Source organism: Suricata suricatta, chromosome 5, assembly GCF_006229205.1.
Source record: "Suricata suricatta isolate VVHF042 chromosome 5, meerkat_22Aug2017_6uvM2_HiC, whole genome shotgun sequence".
NCBI lineage: Eukaryota > Metazoa > Chordata > Mammalia > Carnivora > Herpestidae > Suricata > Suricata suricatta.
Window position 1 is genome coordinate 42478579 of NC_043704.1, and position 17626 is coordinate 42496204.

The following is a 17626-nucleotide window of genomic DNA, read 5'->3' on the forward strand; positions in this document are numbered from 1 at the left end:
TCCGAGGACTGCGGCGCGGCGGCGCCTGCGAGCGAGCTCACCGGCCGCACAGCGGGAGCCGGGGGCGGGGGGACCGCCCGCTCCCAGCCCCCAGCCCGGGAGGGGAAGTGATAACGAGGGCATTTCCAGGAAGCCTTTCGACGCTGGGGGCAGGGCTCCGGAGAGTGTGGAGGCCTAGTAAACACGCTGGAGACACCTTCCCCGCTGGCCCCCGAGCTCCTGCGTTTCGTTCCCAGTCTCCCCAACGAGAACTTGCCCAAGCAGGGAAGCACACGCAGTAGAAACCTCCAGCGAACTAGGTGAGAGGCTCAGTGGCCAGGGAACTTTGAGGACTCCGAGGACGGGGTGTCGGAGCTTAGATGGAAAAATCATGCTGTGACACTCTGACGTTGGGGGTGAAGACCTTCATCAAACCTAGAAGCCAGTAACTCCAGGAAGGCAACAGAGAGATCATGGAAGCAAATGGGATCGTTTTGATCATCTACATTTGTATTTTGTTCTTGCATTTATGGTGTAAAAAATATATATAGCAAAACATTTTTTGAGGGAAAAAATGAGAAATATATCAACTTCCATCATCTTCAGACAGCTCTTTTTTGTTTTGTTTTGTTTTCAATATAACCCCTTTTTGTGCTTAGGCATACACATTTAAAATGTTATGTAATGTTTAAGGGGGCATCTGGGGCTAAAACGCCTGATTCGAATCTCTAATAGTTCTATCACTGTTCTGTAATTTTAAGCAAATTGCTTAACTCTATAAGCCTCAATTGTAGCACATGTAAAATGGGGATAATAATGGATTTTCATAATGTTAATGTAAGGATTTTTTAAGTTTATTTGTTTATTTATTTATTTTGAAAGAGAGAGTGCATGTGCAAACGCAAATGGGGGAAGGGCAGAGAGAGCGGGAGAATCCCAAGTAGGCTCCTCACCATTAGCATTGAGCCCCACTTCCCACTCCTGGGCTCCCCACTGCTGGGCTCCAACCCACCCAGAAATCAAAATTTGACACACAGCTAATTGAACCACCCAGGCGCCCCTAAAATCACGATCATGAAGAGATATCTGTATTCCCATGTTCATTAGAGCATTCCTCACCATAGCCAGGATATGGAAACCACAACCTAAATCTAATCAATGGATGAATGGATAAAGAAAACGTGATATAGAGATAGACATACATAGAGATCTCTCACATTTACATATGGCAGTTGGGGCATTATGCTAAGTGAAATAAGCCAGAGAAAGACAACTACTATAGGAATCACTTACATGTAGAATCTTAAAAAAAAAAGTAAATTTATAGACACAAAGAAAGGAGCTGAAGAGTAAAGAAATGAAGAGACATTGATAAAGGGTATATAAACTTTCAGTTTTAAGGTGATAAGTTCTGAGGATTTCATGTACAACATGGTGACTATAGTTAATTATACTATACTATCTACTGAAATTTGCTATGAGAATAAATCTTAAATGTGTTCTCAAAAAAAAGTTAACAGTGTAACTGGTGATGGATGTGTTAATTAACTTGATTGTAGGAATCATTTACCATGTATACCTATATTAAATCATCATATTGTACAATTTAAATATATTACAATTTTATTTGTCAATTATCCCTCAATAAAGCTGGAAGAAGAAATCAAGTAACAGGATGCTAAATAATCTCTGGGAAATGAAATAAGAGTCTTAGCTAGAATCATGACAGCAAGATGTTTTTCATCATTCAGAATAAACTAGATTACACTATGGTGAAATAACCATGAAATACATGGTTACAGTGATTTAAGATAAGTGATTAAGTGTTTACTTCTTGCTCATGAGAAGTTCACTGCAGGAATTTCTGGGCAGACATCTTCCAAGGGTTGGCTCAGCGTTCCAAGCTATTTGGGTTTCATAGGACCTCAAAGTTAGTGTAGTCTTCCACAATTACCATTTCATTCACATTTCACTGGGTAAAGCAAGTCCAGTGACTTCTAAAGGGTAGGAATAACTATCTTAAATGCTTCTAAAAAGAAAAGAAGAAGAAAACTAAAACTAGTGTGCAGTGCTTATGTCTACGAAACCATTTAAGGTTTTGAAAAATGAGCAGTCAGTTTAGTTGACTGACTGTATGTGACACAAATGTTTGATTATGTATCATTCTCAAGGAAGACAAGAAGTAGAGTTGAGATTGAGTGTATTTTTTGAGGGGAAAAAAGAGTGTTGAGTATAGTTCCAGAAATGCTGAGGAAACATCTGCATGGTAAATCCGTTCAGGCACAGAAGTAAGTAATTGGATTTTCCAGGAGAACATGGTTTTATTTATTTATTTATTTATTTAGAGAGAAATCCCAAGCAGGCTTCTTACTGTCAGCACAGAGCCCCAGACGCAGGGCTGGATCTCAGGAACCATGAGATCATGACCCGAGCTGAGATCAAGAGTCTGACACTTTATCAACTAAGCTACCTAGGCACCCTTAAGAGAATGAGTGTTTCAAAAGGAAAGTAGAAGGACAAGGTCAGATCTTGAAGAATACATAGAGGAAGCTGAAGGAAGAATGACCAGTCAGATCAGAAGAGAACCAGAATAGTATGTAATTGTGAAAAGCCAGTGGAGGAAAGAGTTTAAAAAGAGTTAACTGTATTAAATGTATTAAGTGATAAAAGAAAACGTGAACTGACTTGGTAATTAGGAAGATAGAAATTACATTTAAAAATGTGCTTTGCATAGTTTGATGGGGCAGAAGCCCAATCACAGTAAATTGATAAAAAAGAGGGAGCAGAAAAGAAATAGTGCTTTAGGGTTTTAGTGGTAAACTACCAGTTGAAAAAGTTAGGTTGTGAAAATAAAGAGTTAGCAGAAGAGTACTTATCTGGCACATAGCTAAGGGGAAATTGTGGATCTTTCCTGCCCTGCCTTCTTATCCCCCTTTCCACCCTGGAAATTGTAGCCAAAGGTCTAGAAAAATAAAATGGGGAGGGATGTATTTCACATGTTGGATCAAGAATAAATAATTGCAACGTGGATGGACCTTGAGGGTGTCATGTTAAGTGAAATAAGTCAGGCAGAGAAGGACAGATACCATATGTTTTCACTCATAGGTCTAACAGGAGAAACCTAACAGAGGACCATGGGGAGGGGAAGGGGGGAAAAAGAGTAAGGGAGAGGGAGGGAGGCAAATCATGAGAGATGCTTGAATACTGAAAACAAACTGGGGGGGGGAGGGGGAAAGGGGAAGGGGGGTGATGGTCATGGAGGAGGACACCTGTGGGGAAGAGCACTGCGTGTTATATGGAAACCAACATGACAATAAACTATATACAAAAAGAATAAATAGTCAGGAGCACCTGTGTAGCTCAGTTTGTTGTCTGACATTAGCTCAGGGCATGAGCTCGCAGTTTGTGAGTTCAGGCCCCACTTCAAGCTCTATGCTGACAGCTCAGAGCCCAGAATCTGCTTCAGATTTTGTGTCTCTCTCTCTGTCTGGCCATCCCTCACTCACACTCTGTCTGTCTCTCTCTTCTAAAAACAAACATTACAAAAAGTTAAAGAAAAATACAATCAGGGGCCCCTGCGTGGCTCAGTCAATCAAGCATTGGACTTTGGCTCAGGCCATGATCTCACAGCCCATGGGTTTGAGCCCTGAGTGGGGCTCTGTGCTGACAGTTCAGAGCCTGGAGCCTGCTTCGAATTCTGTCTCCTTCTCTCTCTCTCTCTTCCTCTCTGTCTCTCTGTCTCTGTCTATCTCTCTGTCTGTCCTTCCCTCACTCATGCTCTGTTTCTCTCTCTCAAAAATAATAAATAAAATGTAGAACAAATAATCACAGGAACAGGATTTCAGAAAAATCCTAACTCTATTGTAGTCCCAAACCATTATTTTCCCCCGGTATACACTGGACATTACAGAGGAGCCCTCTCTCCTTTTACCTAGATTTGAAAACATATATTTAAGTAGAAATGGAATAGACACACAGGTTTCTACATACCATGCATGCTTTTTTTCCCTACAGGAATGTGCTTGTCACTTCTTTTTCAAAATAATATAAAAACAAATACAGATATTCCATATCGCTGTAAATAAAAGACATACTACAAAACATCATATCACCATTCCCAACGTGCCGAAACCAAATAGCTAGCAACCTAATATTATATTAAAAAATCCTAGAATGATCAAATATCCAAATGTTAATGTTGGTTATCTTCGGGTGGTGAATGTGAGATCTTGTTTTCTTCATCTTATTCCTTTTTCAGTGTTTTTCACAATTTCTACAATGAACATACTATTTCTTTTGTAATCATAACCCCCCACAATATCATTTTATATTTTATGTAAAAAACAGAAATATACATTATACGATTAATACGTTATCTGAAATATTGGATAGTTAGCAAATGAGTTTTCCTCTAGTCCTTAACTTATATTAACTGCTCCTTCTGCAGTTGTGCAAGTCTGCCAGAATCCCAAAGGATCCCAGCCCTGCTTGATAAAACAAAACATAACACGCACTAGACCTAAGCTCTCTGGATCTCAGTTGGGGTTAGAGACACACGAGGAACAACACCCTCGGCTGGCAACACATTTTGTGTGGGTATACAGAGAGGCCTTGCCCTGGATCTGTCGGGGATTTTTCAACTCATCTGTGGACGCTCTGGTTGCCTAGTTACGAGAACCATCTCCCCGCCCCCGCCGTCCCGGGGGGAAGGGAAGCCCTGCCCCTTCAGCCACTCAGCGGCCCCCATCACGAGCCGACGAGTGATGATTGGAGAAGTATGTGGGCGGTGCTTGGGGTGGGCCTTCCGTGCCTGGGAGAAACGTCAGCACGTCGACGCGGGGTTTTCACTGGCGGGGCTCCGCTAACCCGGCTCGGGTCTGTGTATCTGCGCCTTTGGCCCGGCTGTGCCTGGGCGATGAGGCCGTGTTTCGCTCGAGGGTCGGCGCGATTATCAGGGTTTTGAGCTGGGACTGACCATCTCGACCTCCCTCCAGACTTCTCCGCCTCAGAGGTGCCTCGGAGCCGCTGCGGCCCCCGGGACTCGGCCCGGGGCAACTAGCGGCCCTTCCTCGCTCGGGGCTCGAATGGGAGGCGTTGGGAGCAGCGGCCTGTGATGTTCAGTCTGATGGCCAATTGCTGCAGTTGGTTCAAGCGGTGGCGGGAGCCGGTCAGGTAGGTTGCAGCCAGCTGGCCCGGTGCCGTCCTATGGGATTGGGACTATTGCGCCCTGAGGAGTCTGTAGGGGTGCCACCTTTCCTCTGGGCAGAGTCACTCCCAGGCCGCGGGGGATGCTTTTGCTCCCAGTTTGACTCGTCTCCGGAGGGAGAGAGAGCACAATGTAGCTCTTTTCCCTAGTTACATTGAAGTTTGCAGAATGCTTACTGTTATTATTTAAATGGGTTCGAATTCCTTAAAAAGTTGTGGCTTTTGTGTATGGAGTTGGAAACTATCCGTAGTGTTTTTCCTGACTCTTTTGTGATGGGATTTTTTTTTTAAACAGAGGCATGGAATACAGTTTTCATAACATCCACATATTATTTTCCAACACACACGCACACACACACACACTCGCTGTTTTAAGGACTTGGGTTTGAAATCTGGCTCCACTGCTTAATAATTACATGACTTCACCACTTTGGCCCCACCTTCATCATCTATTATATGGGGGTGATAATATCTCTGCCGTAAGAGTGTTGTAATAAGTGAGAATAGATGGAAAGTGTTTTCCTAACTGTAGTGTAGCTTCAATTTTCATGTGACATCTAGTTAAGCCTTTAATTGAAAGAGTCCACTTCTTAGCCTTTCATTTTGGAATGCTAGATGTATTAATGTTTAGCACCTGCTACTTGATATTCATTCAGGTGTTGAGAAAATACCATGTGTCAGGCAATGCGCTAGGAAGGAGTCAGGGAAAAATGGTACTTTTTAGGCTTAACCTTAAAGAAGCCTTAAATTTGTTACTCTTTACAAATAATGTTGACCTTGGAATTAGGCCAAGAGTAAATTATAACAAAGTTCTGATTTTCTTCTGATTTCCCATTTTCAGCATTTTGTCAGAGATCACAGAGAAGACTTCTGGGATACAAGAATAAATCTAAGCTTTTCCCCAAAATTTATTGGTGAATTTTATTATCAAAAATACAAAAATCTCTTTTTTTGTCTTCCTAGCTTTGTTTCTGTTCTTTCTTTAGTATGCAGACATGCACAAGCCTCTCTTATCTAAAAAACAAACAAGCAAAACAACAACCCAAACCAAATGTTTCCTATTGCTGCTGTAACATATTACTATTAACTTAGTGACTTAAAACAACACAAATTTGTTATCCTGCATTTCTGAGGTCAGAAGTCTAAAATGGGTCAGCAGGGTGCATGCCTTCTGGAGTCTTTACCAGGGAATTTGTTTTTCTTTGCCTTTTCCAGCAAAAGAAAAAAAAAAAGAGGTTGCCTGCAATCCTTGGCTTGTGGCCTCCTTCCTCCATCTTCAAAGCCAACTGCGTAACATCTCTTGTCTCTGATTTTTTTACCAGAACTTTTAAGACTCCCTTTTATAAGGACTCTTGTATTTACATTGGGCCATCCCAAGATAAACTTCCCATCTGAAATCCTTCACTTAATTATGTTTGCAAAATTCCATTTGCCATGTAACATACTCATGGGTTCCAGTGGTTAGGCTGTGGACATTGTCGGGAAGCCATTATTCTGTGTGCTCTGCCCCTGCAGCTCTGTTTGCTTTTTCTCTTCACCCCAGATGGAAGAGTTGGCTTTGGAGTCCTGATTCTGGCACTTTCTTAACTTCCCTTCCTCTCATGCATTCCTTAACTTCCTGCATTAGGAGACTTCTGCCAAGAACTTCTTTCTGCTGCACCAGATGCTGCCTGGTTATTAAATCCAGTGGATTCTTTTCAATCTCTTGGCATCATTTGGCACTTAAGACCACTCTCTTCTTGAAATGCTCTGATTTATTTTTCCTGAATTTAAAAATTTTGACTTTTCTACCTGTTGCTTTTCCTATCTCTTTTTGCCAGTTAGCGTTTCTTCATCTCATTCTCAAGTCTTCCCCAGGATTCTGTGTTCAACTCTCTCTTTTTTCTGTATATTCTCTTTTTCTGGGCAATTCCACCACATATAGACTTCATTGGCTACTTAAACAGTGACTTTCAAGTTAATGTTTCCGGCAGAAACTCCTCTACCACTTGAAGACTTACCCATTCCACAAGAATCTTCAATCCCTGCATATGTTATGCCCAGATTTCAATATCGTCCCCAAAAAACAGAGGCCGCGGGGGAGACCGAGTCACGCATGCAAAAGCAAAGGGCTTTTATTACTATTACGGGCTCAGGCTGGGGCTCACAGATTTCACCAGCGCAGTGGATCCGTGCTGAGAGCCCCGAACAAGGGCTGAGCAGGGTTTTTATGGGGTTTGGGAAGGGGGAGTTACAGGAAATTGAGACATAGGTAGAGTGATCCAATCATTATCGGATAACAGCATTGGCAGCAACTTTAACCATACACATTGTTTAGAGCCTTGTTACCTTTGGCGGGACCCAATCCCGACATTTAGAGTATCTTTGAAATTAACCAATTACAGAGTGGGCTAAGGACCCCCACTGTAGGGTGTAACTAGCCTTAAGCAATAAGTGATTATAGCTTCTATCTCTAGGCCTGCCCTTAGGAATGTTAAGCATTTTAGCTGGCCGCTTCTGATTGGCTGTTACTAAGGTGGTCCCTGGTTGAGCACTCTGTGCCCTTTTATTGTCTAATGATTCTGAGAAACCGACACTTAGGCCTCCAAGGTCAGAGGGGAAACTTGAAGCCTGTCATGGTGTCCTTTCGCATATCCAAAATTGAGCTTTATGTCCTCTCTCATTTCCATCCTGAAATGCTTCTGCTTTCCTTTTACCTAAATCAAGCCAAGAGTAATTATAGATACCTTTGTGCTTTGTTCTCTCAAATCTGCAAGTCCTTTGGTTTCTACCTTTTTAATACCACTTATATGTCTTACACTCTTTTAGCCTTTCCATGCCCACTGCTCTGTTTTAGATAGACTTTCCATTATTTCTCCCCCAGATTTCTTTGAGAGACTTTCCTCTGTTCCCTTCTGATTAATTCTCTACCCTGTTGCCAGTGGTCTTTTTCTTTCTTCCTCCTGTTGTGCCAAGTTTGGGGTACTTACTTCTTTAGTCCCTCCATACCTCACCAAGTGCCCTTCGTTTTTGGCTGTTCCTGATCATTCCTCACTTGTCAATTGGTCGATTCTTTCAGGAAACTGTCTTTGCATTACAGCTAGATTTTCTACCTTTTCATTGTGTTTGCTTAGCACCTGGTATTTGTCTCTAGTTATCCATGTATTGTAATGAAATGTTTATTCAGCTCTTCTCACTGGCCTTCTAGGATGGCTTGTGGGCAGGAGCTGTTTTTTTAAAAAAAATATTTAAAATTAACATTTATTGTTCTTTAAAGGTGATGAATGTTTATGTAGAACATTGACAGTATGGATGGCTAAGCAGAAAAGTGGCAAATATTAGTTATCCTCGATCTCACCCCCAAAGATTTCCGTTTTGATATAGACTCTCTTACATATCTGTAAATTTTCTTTTTATTGGAGTGTATTTGACATACAATATCTTATTAGTTTTAGGTGTGTATCGTAGTTAGTCAATATTTTTATACATTATCAAATGATCCCCATGATAAGTCTAATTACGATCTGACATTATACAAAGTTATTACAGGGGCGCCTGGGTGGCTCAGTCGGTTAAGCCTCCGGCTTCGGCTCAGGTCAGATCTCACGTTCGTGGGTTCGAGCCCCGCGTCAGGCTCTGTGCTGACAGCTGGCTCAGAGCCTGGAGCCTGCTTCCAGTTCTGTCTCCTCTCTCCGCCCCTCCCCCTCTCATGCTCTGTCTTTCTCTGTATCAAAAATAAATAAAATGTTTAAAAAAAATTATTACAATATTATTGACTATATTCCTGATGCTGTATATGCCATCCCATGAATGATTTATTTTATAACTGGAAGTTTGTATCTTTTAATCCCCTTCACCTGTTTTACCTGCACACCATCTCTCCCCACTCTGGTAACCAAGTTTATTTCCTGTCTCTGTCTCTGTCTTGTTTATGTGTTTATTTGTTTTTTAGACTCTACGTATAAATGAAATCATATGGTGATTGTCTCTGATTTATTTTACTTAGCATAAGGCTCTCTAGATCCATCCTTGTTGTGGTAAATGACAATATTTCATTCTTTTTCTTGGCAAAGTGATAATCCATTGCATATCTATACAGTTCCTCTTCTAAATCTATTCATCTTTCAGTGGACACTTGGGTTGCTTCCATATCTTGTCTATTGTAAATAATGCCGCGGTGAGCATGGGGGTGCATATATCTCTCAAATTGGTATCTTTGTTTTCTGTGGATAGATACCCAGAAGTGGAATTGCTGGATCATATGGTAGTTCTCTTTTTAATTTTTTGAGGAACTTTCATCCTGCAGGTTTTCCATGGTGGATGTGGCCACACCAGTTTACGTTACACCAGTAGTGTATGTGTTTCCATCACTCCTCACCACACTTCTTACTCTTTGTCTTTTTGATAAGAGCCAATCTGACTAGTGTGAGGTAATATTTTATTACAGTTTTGATTTACATTTCCCTCATGAATAGTGACCATAAGCATCTTTTTGCCTGCCTATTGGCTGTCTTCAGTCTTCTTTGGAAAAACATTTGTTCACATCCTCTGCCTATTTTTTAATTGGGTGTTTTTTGGTTTTTGTTTTTTGAGTTGTGTCAAGTTATATATTCTCCTAAGTTTTATACATTTAGGATACTAATCCTTTATTGGATTTATGATTTGTAAATATCTTTTCTTATTCTCTCATTCATTGTCTTTTTGTTTTGTTGATAGTTTCTATATGTGTAAATTTTTAAACAATAAAGAGATAATTACAGTTCCTATTTCACACCTTTTAATTTATTTTTGCTCCAGTCATAACATCTTTTTGCAACATTACATGTTTCTAATCTTTTGAAGCAGAATAGTGTGTTCTATAGAGTCACCAAAGTATGTTTAATCATTCCTGTTATTACATATTTAGGATATTTAAAATTGTTCACTATTGTGAGCATTGCTTGGTTGGGCATCTTTTATAAATATTTTTAGAAATGGAATTTGAGATCAAATGGTATGAAAAGTTTAAGGTATTTGATATCTATTGCCAATTTGCTTTTCAGCAAGGCTTTAAAGAAAATCAATTGTTACTCCTCCCAGAAGTGTGTAAAAGTGCCTTTTTCCTCCTCAAAAAGTGAGAGTCATTACTTGTTTTTCTCCAAGTTATAGGGGGAAATGCTATCTGCTTTTAGTTTCTATTTTCTGAATTCCTAGTAAAATTGTTTCTTCCTTTGGACTTTTGTATTTCTTGTTTTGGGAATTTCCCAATGATTTCCTTTTCTGTTTTTCTATTGGGGCAAGTGCATTTTCTTACTGAGTTTTCTAGAAGAGATTTTAAATGTATAGTAACCATTTCTCTGTAGTATATATTGCAGATATTTTTCTTTGATTTGTTATGTTTGTAAATTTTTTTGGTGGCATTTGAAACATAAACATTTAAAAACAATTTTAAATACACAACTCTTTCAGTGTAATAATTAGATTATATTCCATTATATGTATCCAAGACTATGGTCACCTGTACCTTTTTTTCTAGTATGTTAATATTTTAATTTTTAACACTTAAAACTCTACTGAAATTTATTTTGTGTAGAGGGAACAGCCTTTGTCCTGAGTACAGAAGCCAAGTTGTGGTGCTCAGTGTATTCTGGACCTGGTAAACAGGTCCTCACCCTTACATATTATCACTTATATACTCTGAACACCTATTATTTATACCAAATAGCGTCTAGTTGAGGGATTGGTATATATAAAAAATGATAGAATATGCAAGAGTTGAAAGATGATTTCCAAGATTTTAGTAAGAAAAGAGGCAGGAATTTGGAATTGGTATAATTTTGTCTGAGTCTTGAAGAAATTTGTGCTTCCTAAGCTTTCCATGGGCATGAATTCAGAAATGGGTCACCCAAAAGAAGCAGAAAACTAATAATTCAAATGACAAAAAAGTTTGGCAACAAGAGTTATATAATATTACAATTAAAATATAGGGCCCCCTGGATGGCTCAGTTGAACGTCTGGCTCTTGATTTTGGCTCAGGTCATGGTTTTCCTGTTTTATGGGATTGTGCCCTGGGACAGGCTCTGTGCTGACAACGTGGAGCCTGCTTGGGATTCTCAGCGCCACCCACCCCCAGCCCCCGGCCTCTGCCCCTTCTCCCCCTGCATGTGCACAGATGCACAGTCTCTCAAAATAAATAAATAAGCATTAAAAAATAAATTAAAAATATTTTTACTATTATGTAAACAAAAAGAAAAGCATAGTAGGTACTCATGTGTTTATCACCGTAGTAAATTGTCATTCACTGTGGCCAAGTCTAAAAGAAAAGACAGACGTTACAGTAAACACTGTGGATTAATGCTTTCTGTACATCACTGTGGTGTTTGGTAAAGCATACAGATAGGGTATGTCATCTTTGCTATGTTTTTTTCAGTGAGGAAAGATTTAGTACCTTAAGAGCCATCTTTTTTGGTTTAAATAAATATAACTGTAAATCCTGGGCCACTTATAGAATTTGCTGAGTTTTTAATTTGTTAATTAAGCTGTACATACAGATTAGCAAGGATTATCTGATGTGCTGTACACAGAACTGGAATGTTGTACATTTCTTTTTATACCCCTACGGCTTCTTGTTTATTCTTAGTAAAAAGTTTAGAATTTTAGGAGAAAAAGGACTTAGAGACATTCTGATTCTACCCCTTTATATTTTCGGAATGAATAAATTGACACTAAGAATTTGATTAAGATATCAGAGTTAGCATATGATCTCAAGTTTGGTCCTCTTACTATTTATTAATGCTCCATAAATTTAGATAGTGATTTTGATGTAATATTATCCTGAACTCTATAATTTGAGTTAAAATGTCAGAAAATAATGCACTTGTACAATAAAATCCCACCATAATTTTTTGGGGGGACGGGTAAATTTTTTTATATCAATTTGTGTGTGTGGTAGGTTTTTTTCTTTCTTTTGCTCATTTATCATAAAATAATGTTCCCACATCTCTTTTCCTACATGTGTCTACGTTACTTTTTAACTTTGGAACTTGCTTTATGTAGGTCCAATATTTCCAGTAATACCAATTTGATGTGTCAATTTTTTTTTTAGTGGTTTAGTGAAATATTTTATTTTGACTTGAAACATTTTTTTGAAGTTAGAAATAGTTTCTATGTAATTATCTCAATTGAAGTATTGTCTCCTTAGTTGATAGATCAGAAAGTTTAGAATTGTAGATGTTCAAATGATTGCAATAAAATCACTCAGAGAAGGTTAATAATTTAAATATTTTCTAAATCTGAGTTCAAAATTCCAGTATTATGTTGCTTATATTTCTGATATATCAAATTGTGTATTTGTGTTATATAAAAAGAGACTCTGAGATTAAATATATAAAACAAGCTATTGACTCTTTTAATCCTTACCTTTCATTTTTTTAAACTCAGAATTATTTCAGTTTTAAAACTCATTATTACCATAAATTAGTACCTTGAAAACTTGAGCGTGTACACTTTTTTAGAAAACTGAAGCCAGTTTGATGTAAGAAGATAATTTTAATTACATTCTCTAAGATTGAACTGTTACTTTTATGTGAAGATTTATATAAATTAAATCCATTATAATACTTTCTCAGCTGAAAATTATATACTTTAATTTTACGTAATACTTACTCAGGCAAATGGGGGAGTCAGAAAATATATTATACTGTGTCATTCAGTGAAGACGCTTACTGTGTGCCCCACACATTTGATCCTCGGGCTCTCGAGTTGGTTGACAAGTTCTGGAAGACTAGACTGTGAGAAGTGACCTGAGAAAGTTGAGGTCTGTTTGCCCAGGTAGCACGGATGGTCAGGAAGGACCGAAAGGACCGGGGAATCGCTGGCTGACCGGAGGAGGGCGGCGGTGGAGGAGGCCACAGAGTTTGGACTTGAGTTTGTTTAAGGATTTTAAACAGAAAAATGCCATAGTTAGATTTTCATCAAAATCATGGGTAGGTTTTATTAACAGCATTCAATTCATGACTGTAGTGTACCTGTTACTAGGTAATCTACTTTCTTAGATTAATTAAGTCCAAGAACTAGGTTATGATTGTGATAGACCTAAGTCTAGAGTGATAATTTCAAGATTCCTTGATGAAAATGAGCCACATGTTTATCTCTGTGCATCTATATAAAATAAAAAAAAATTTTTTTAATGTTTTTATTATATTTTATTTTTTTGAGAGAGAGAGAGAGACAGCGTGAGCAGGAGAGGGTCAGAGAGAGAGAGGGAGACACAGAATCTGAAGACAGGCTCCAGGCTCTGAGCTAGCTGTCAGCACAGAGCCCATCGTGGGGCTCAAACCCACAAACCTGAGATCATGACCTGAGCCGAAGTCGGACGCTTAACCAACTGAGCCACCCAGGTGCCCCTACATAAATATTTTTAAAAATCTTTTTTAATGCGTATTTTTGAGAAAGAGAGAGACAAAGTGCAAGCCAGGGAGGGGCAGAGAACTAGGGAGACACAGACTCCGTAGCAGGCCCCAGGCTCAGGCTGTCAGCACAAAGATTGACGTGGGGCTTGAACCCAGGAACTGTGAGATCACGACCTGAGCCAAAGTCGGATGCTTAATCAACTGATCCACCCACTCACACCCAGGTGCCTCTGTGTGCATATATATAATGCAAGTAAATTAGGGGCTAAACAAATGGTTCAAGTTATCCTTTCAAATAATAATAATTATTACTATTTTTACGAAACATTGTATTTAAACTTCCCATGGAAACTGCTGTTGACTAACTTCTTATTAGCGCTGTAGCCTTGGGTAACTTGTACCTGCTCTACTTGCAGGGACAGTATGCATATAAGTGATAGGGTACAATAGCTTTGAACTATTAAGACACACCATATAAATTCAAAGCATTGGGTATTGCAGGGTTTGGGAAAAGATGAGAGCATTTTCTTCTCAGTTACTTAATTTGGGGCAATTATATAAAAGATACTTACATTTGACAAAACTTTGCAGTATTTGATAGTGTTTGTCTCTTAACTCTTCTGAACGCTTTTCCCGGTGCTGCCATTTCTTTGGTCTCATATCTTTCTGACTACAGCTTTAAAGGTTTTTTTCAAAGGTTCTTGGGGCTCCACATTTCCCTGGCTCTTCTCCCTCTTGTGCTCTCCCTGGGATCTTTCATCTCTTCTCATAGTTTTAATTACCAGGTATGTCTCATAAACCCAGGACAGATCTTTCCTCAGCTTCAGACTTCAGTGTGAGATGAATGAGCACAGCTGTCAGTGTGTGTAAAACTGAACCCTCTTCATCCTCTTCTGTAATCTGGTTCCTGCCTGTTTCTGTGGTCTCGTCTCATGGACTCCGTAGCTTGAAATTTGTGGTATCACATGAACAGCTATTGACTGAGCAGTTATTTGGTACCACAGACATTGAGCACTTCACTTGCATTGCCAGAGTTCATTTTACCACATCCCTATGGGATAGTTGTTGTTATTATCTCATTTTACTGATAAAATTCTAAGAAGTTAAATAATATGGCCCAGATCATATAGTTTGGAAGTGGCAAATCTGGGACTTGAATACAGGTTTCTCTAATACCAACTTTGTGGGATTATATCAGATCACACACAATCCCTGTTATTTGTTACTAGTAAAGACATACTGTACATCTTAAAATACCACAAAGTCCTTTCCATCTCGCCCTTTTAGTTTGATGTATAATTGAAGACTCAGGGATAATTGTAATAAGAGTGAAGTGATCACTTTCAACTTCTGGGAAGATCACATTAATTTGTTTAAAAATTTTTTATGTTTTATTTATTTTTGATACAGAAGAGACAGAGCATGAGAAGGGGAGGGTCGGAGAGAGAGGGAGACACAGAATCTGAAACAGGCTCCAGGCTCTGAGCTAGCTGTCAGCTAGCCTGTCAGCACAGAGCCTGACGCGGGGCTCGAACTCACGAATGTGAGATCTGACCTGAGCCAAAGTCGGAGGCTTAACCGACTGAGCCACCCAGGTGCCCCGAAGATCACCTTATTAACAATTTGTTGATACTAGTTCCTAAAGGAGAAGTATATCAAGTCCTTTACTTGCGTTCAATGGGTAATGGTATCGAGTTGTGATTATGGGCCTCTAGCATACTTGCTTCGTTTAATGCCGCTCTACTGAGCAGCAACTGGGTTTAGCAACTCATCCTACCAGTTCTCCCCTCTTGGTGTGGAATCTTCCCAGGCAGTGTTCTTGGTCTGGAACCTCTTCATTCTTCCATCTGTTTGCACCTTCCCCTTGCTTGGCGAACGTCTCCACTTTAACAACTTAGCTGAGGCATTGCCTTGTGTAAGAAGCTTCCCTGATCTTCTGTTTCTGTATCTCTAGGCTAAAATCGTCTTGCTGTGTATTGCTTAAATGTCTTCTGTATATAGTTGTGTATATACAACTGTCATGGTGTCACAATGTACTAATATTTGTTTACGGTTTAGTCACTCTCATTAGAAGATGAGTACACTGAGATAGAAAACCATGTCTCAGGCATTTTTGTGTCTGTAATGCCTAATGCCTAATGTACTTTTATTGAATTACTGTCTGACCAAATGACTAAAGGATTGTTTTTTTGCTAATGTCGACTTTTCCAGATGCTATGAACCTAAGAACACTGTGTGCTGGGTTTTTGGTTTTTTTTCAATTAAAGGGTTAATGTGCTTGATCAATAATCATAAGATTAAAAGACATAGAATATCTTCCATCTTTGTTTTGTTATATAGGACCACATACAACTGTTCCCTGTCAGTGATAATTTACCATATTTTAAGCAGGTGTAATGACATGTACATTTTAACATGTGTTAGATTGTGTATCTTCATTTTTTAAAATGTTGCATAGAATTTTAAGTGCTAGGTGAATGTTAACCTTTTAAATCCATTATTAGATTCTGAAAGTATAAATTCAATGTTTTGTTATCAGAGATTGCAGTAATTCATGCTGTGATTTTTATTTGCACTGCTAATGTTATGTTTACTCATAAGACTTTAATTATCTCAAGTATTTAATTAAAGTTGTTTTCAAGTATATAGCATAATAATCTAAAAAATTAACTATTTTCAACAGTAGTAGTCAAGTAAAAAAGAAATCTAGAGACTTATTTGTGCCAGTCAGCATAATTATAATTTTCCATAATGATTTTTATGTTTGAAGGACTTTTTTGTTTGAACCTAATGTTTTATTAAGAAAGGAAAGCATTTTTAAAGCTTATTTATTTATTTATTTATTTATTTAGAGAGCACCAGAAGGGAAGGGACAGAGAGAGAATTAGAGAGAGAGAATTCCAAGCAGGCCCTGCCCTCTTAGCGCTGAGGGAGATGCAGGGCTTGAACTCACCAACTGTGAGATCATGACCTGCGCCAAAACCAAGCGTCAGACACTTGAACCAACCGAGCCACCAGGTGCTCCTAGAAAGGAAAGCTTTTAAAGTAAACAGCAAATGTCTCTGGTAGCTAGCTTTAAGAGCAGTGTTCAAAGTGTGTAATAGCAGTTACTTGGAAGGTTTTTTTAAGCTGAAATCTTGACAAGAATGGAGAGAAAACATATGTAACCTGTGGACTAGAGGAGGAGAGCAGCCTGTTTTCTGGTGTAAGGTACAGGAGGGCTAGGGATTGTGGATGTGTGCTCTTCTACACAGGGTGTATAATTAATATTTATAGAATAAATGATGTCCATAAGCATAATGTGGGCATTTGTTCCCCCATGGTAATTGTTTTGGTTCATGGTCAGGTTTTAAGCATGGTGGATCTTGAAATTCATTATATATTTTTCACAGGACAATTGAATTAGTTTAATATTTTTTAAATCTAATTCATTGTATATCTAGTAACTTGAGTTACCTAAAATATTATATAAATTCTATATTATCCAACTCTTTTGGATAGTCATTTATTATATTTTGTTTAGGAAATTATTCTGTATTTAAATCTTATTTGATATTTGGTAGTTATGAATTCTTCAAACAAAATAATAAAGTTATACTCTTAAAAATCACACACAGCTTCCTTAAGAAGTAAATTCATATTTTTCAAAGTTGATAATTGGGGCGCCTAGGTGGCTCAGTCGGTTAAGCCTCCGACTTCGGCTCAGGTCAGATCTCACGTTCGTGGGTTCGAGCCCCGCATCAGGCTCTGTGCTGACAGCTAGCTCAGAGCCTGGAGCCTGCTTCTGGTTCTGTATCTCCTTCTCTCTCCGCCCCTCCCCCTCTCATGCTCTGTCTCTCTCTGTATCAAAAATAAATAAAACATTAAAAAAAGTTGATAATTAAGGCAAAATTTCTACTTGCATGGAGGTATCCAGACCTCACATACAATCTCAGCTCCTTAAAGTACTCTGTCATGGTTCTCTTTGACATTCCCATTGACCCTACCACTGACCTACAGTATGGAGTATGGAGACACTGCTCGTTGTGGCTTACTTTATACTGGCACTCACTCAAGCTTAGACATACTTCCAT

At 38.9% G+C, this 17626-nt stretch overlaps 1 protein-coding gene across 3 annotated transcripts in view; it reads left to right on the top strand.

Annotated features, from left to right (window-relative positions):
• The first annotated feature begins 4664 nt into the window (after positions 1-4664).
• The window catches only part of ARL13B (ADP ribosylation factor like GTPase 13B), a 66949-nt gene continuing 53987 nt past the window's right edge, over positions 4665-17626 (top strand). For 2 of the 3 annotated variants that reach the window (XM_029939163.1, XM_029939165.1), the window contains exon 1: positions 4839-5151. In XM_029939163.1, coding sequence (XP_029795023.1) covers positions 5093-5151 — 59 coding nt within the window. In that variant the 5' untranslated portion in view covers positions 4839-5092. Of the gene's footprint in view, positions 4755-4838; positions 5152-17626 lie in introns of those variants that run through there. The other variant, XM_029939164.1, reaches the window with a different exon arrangement.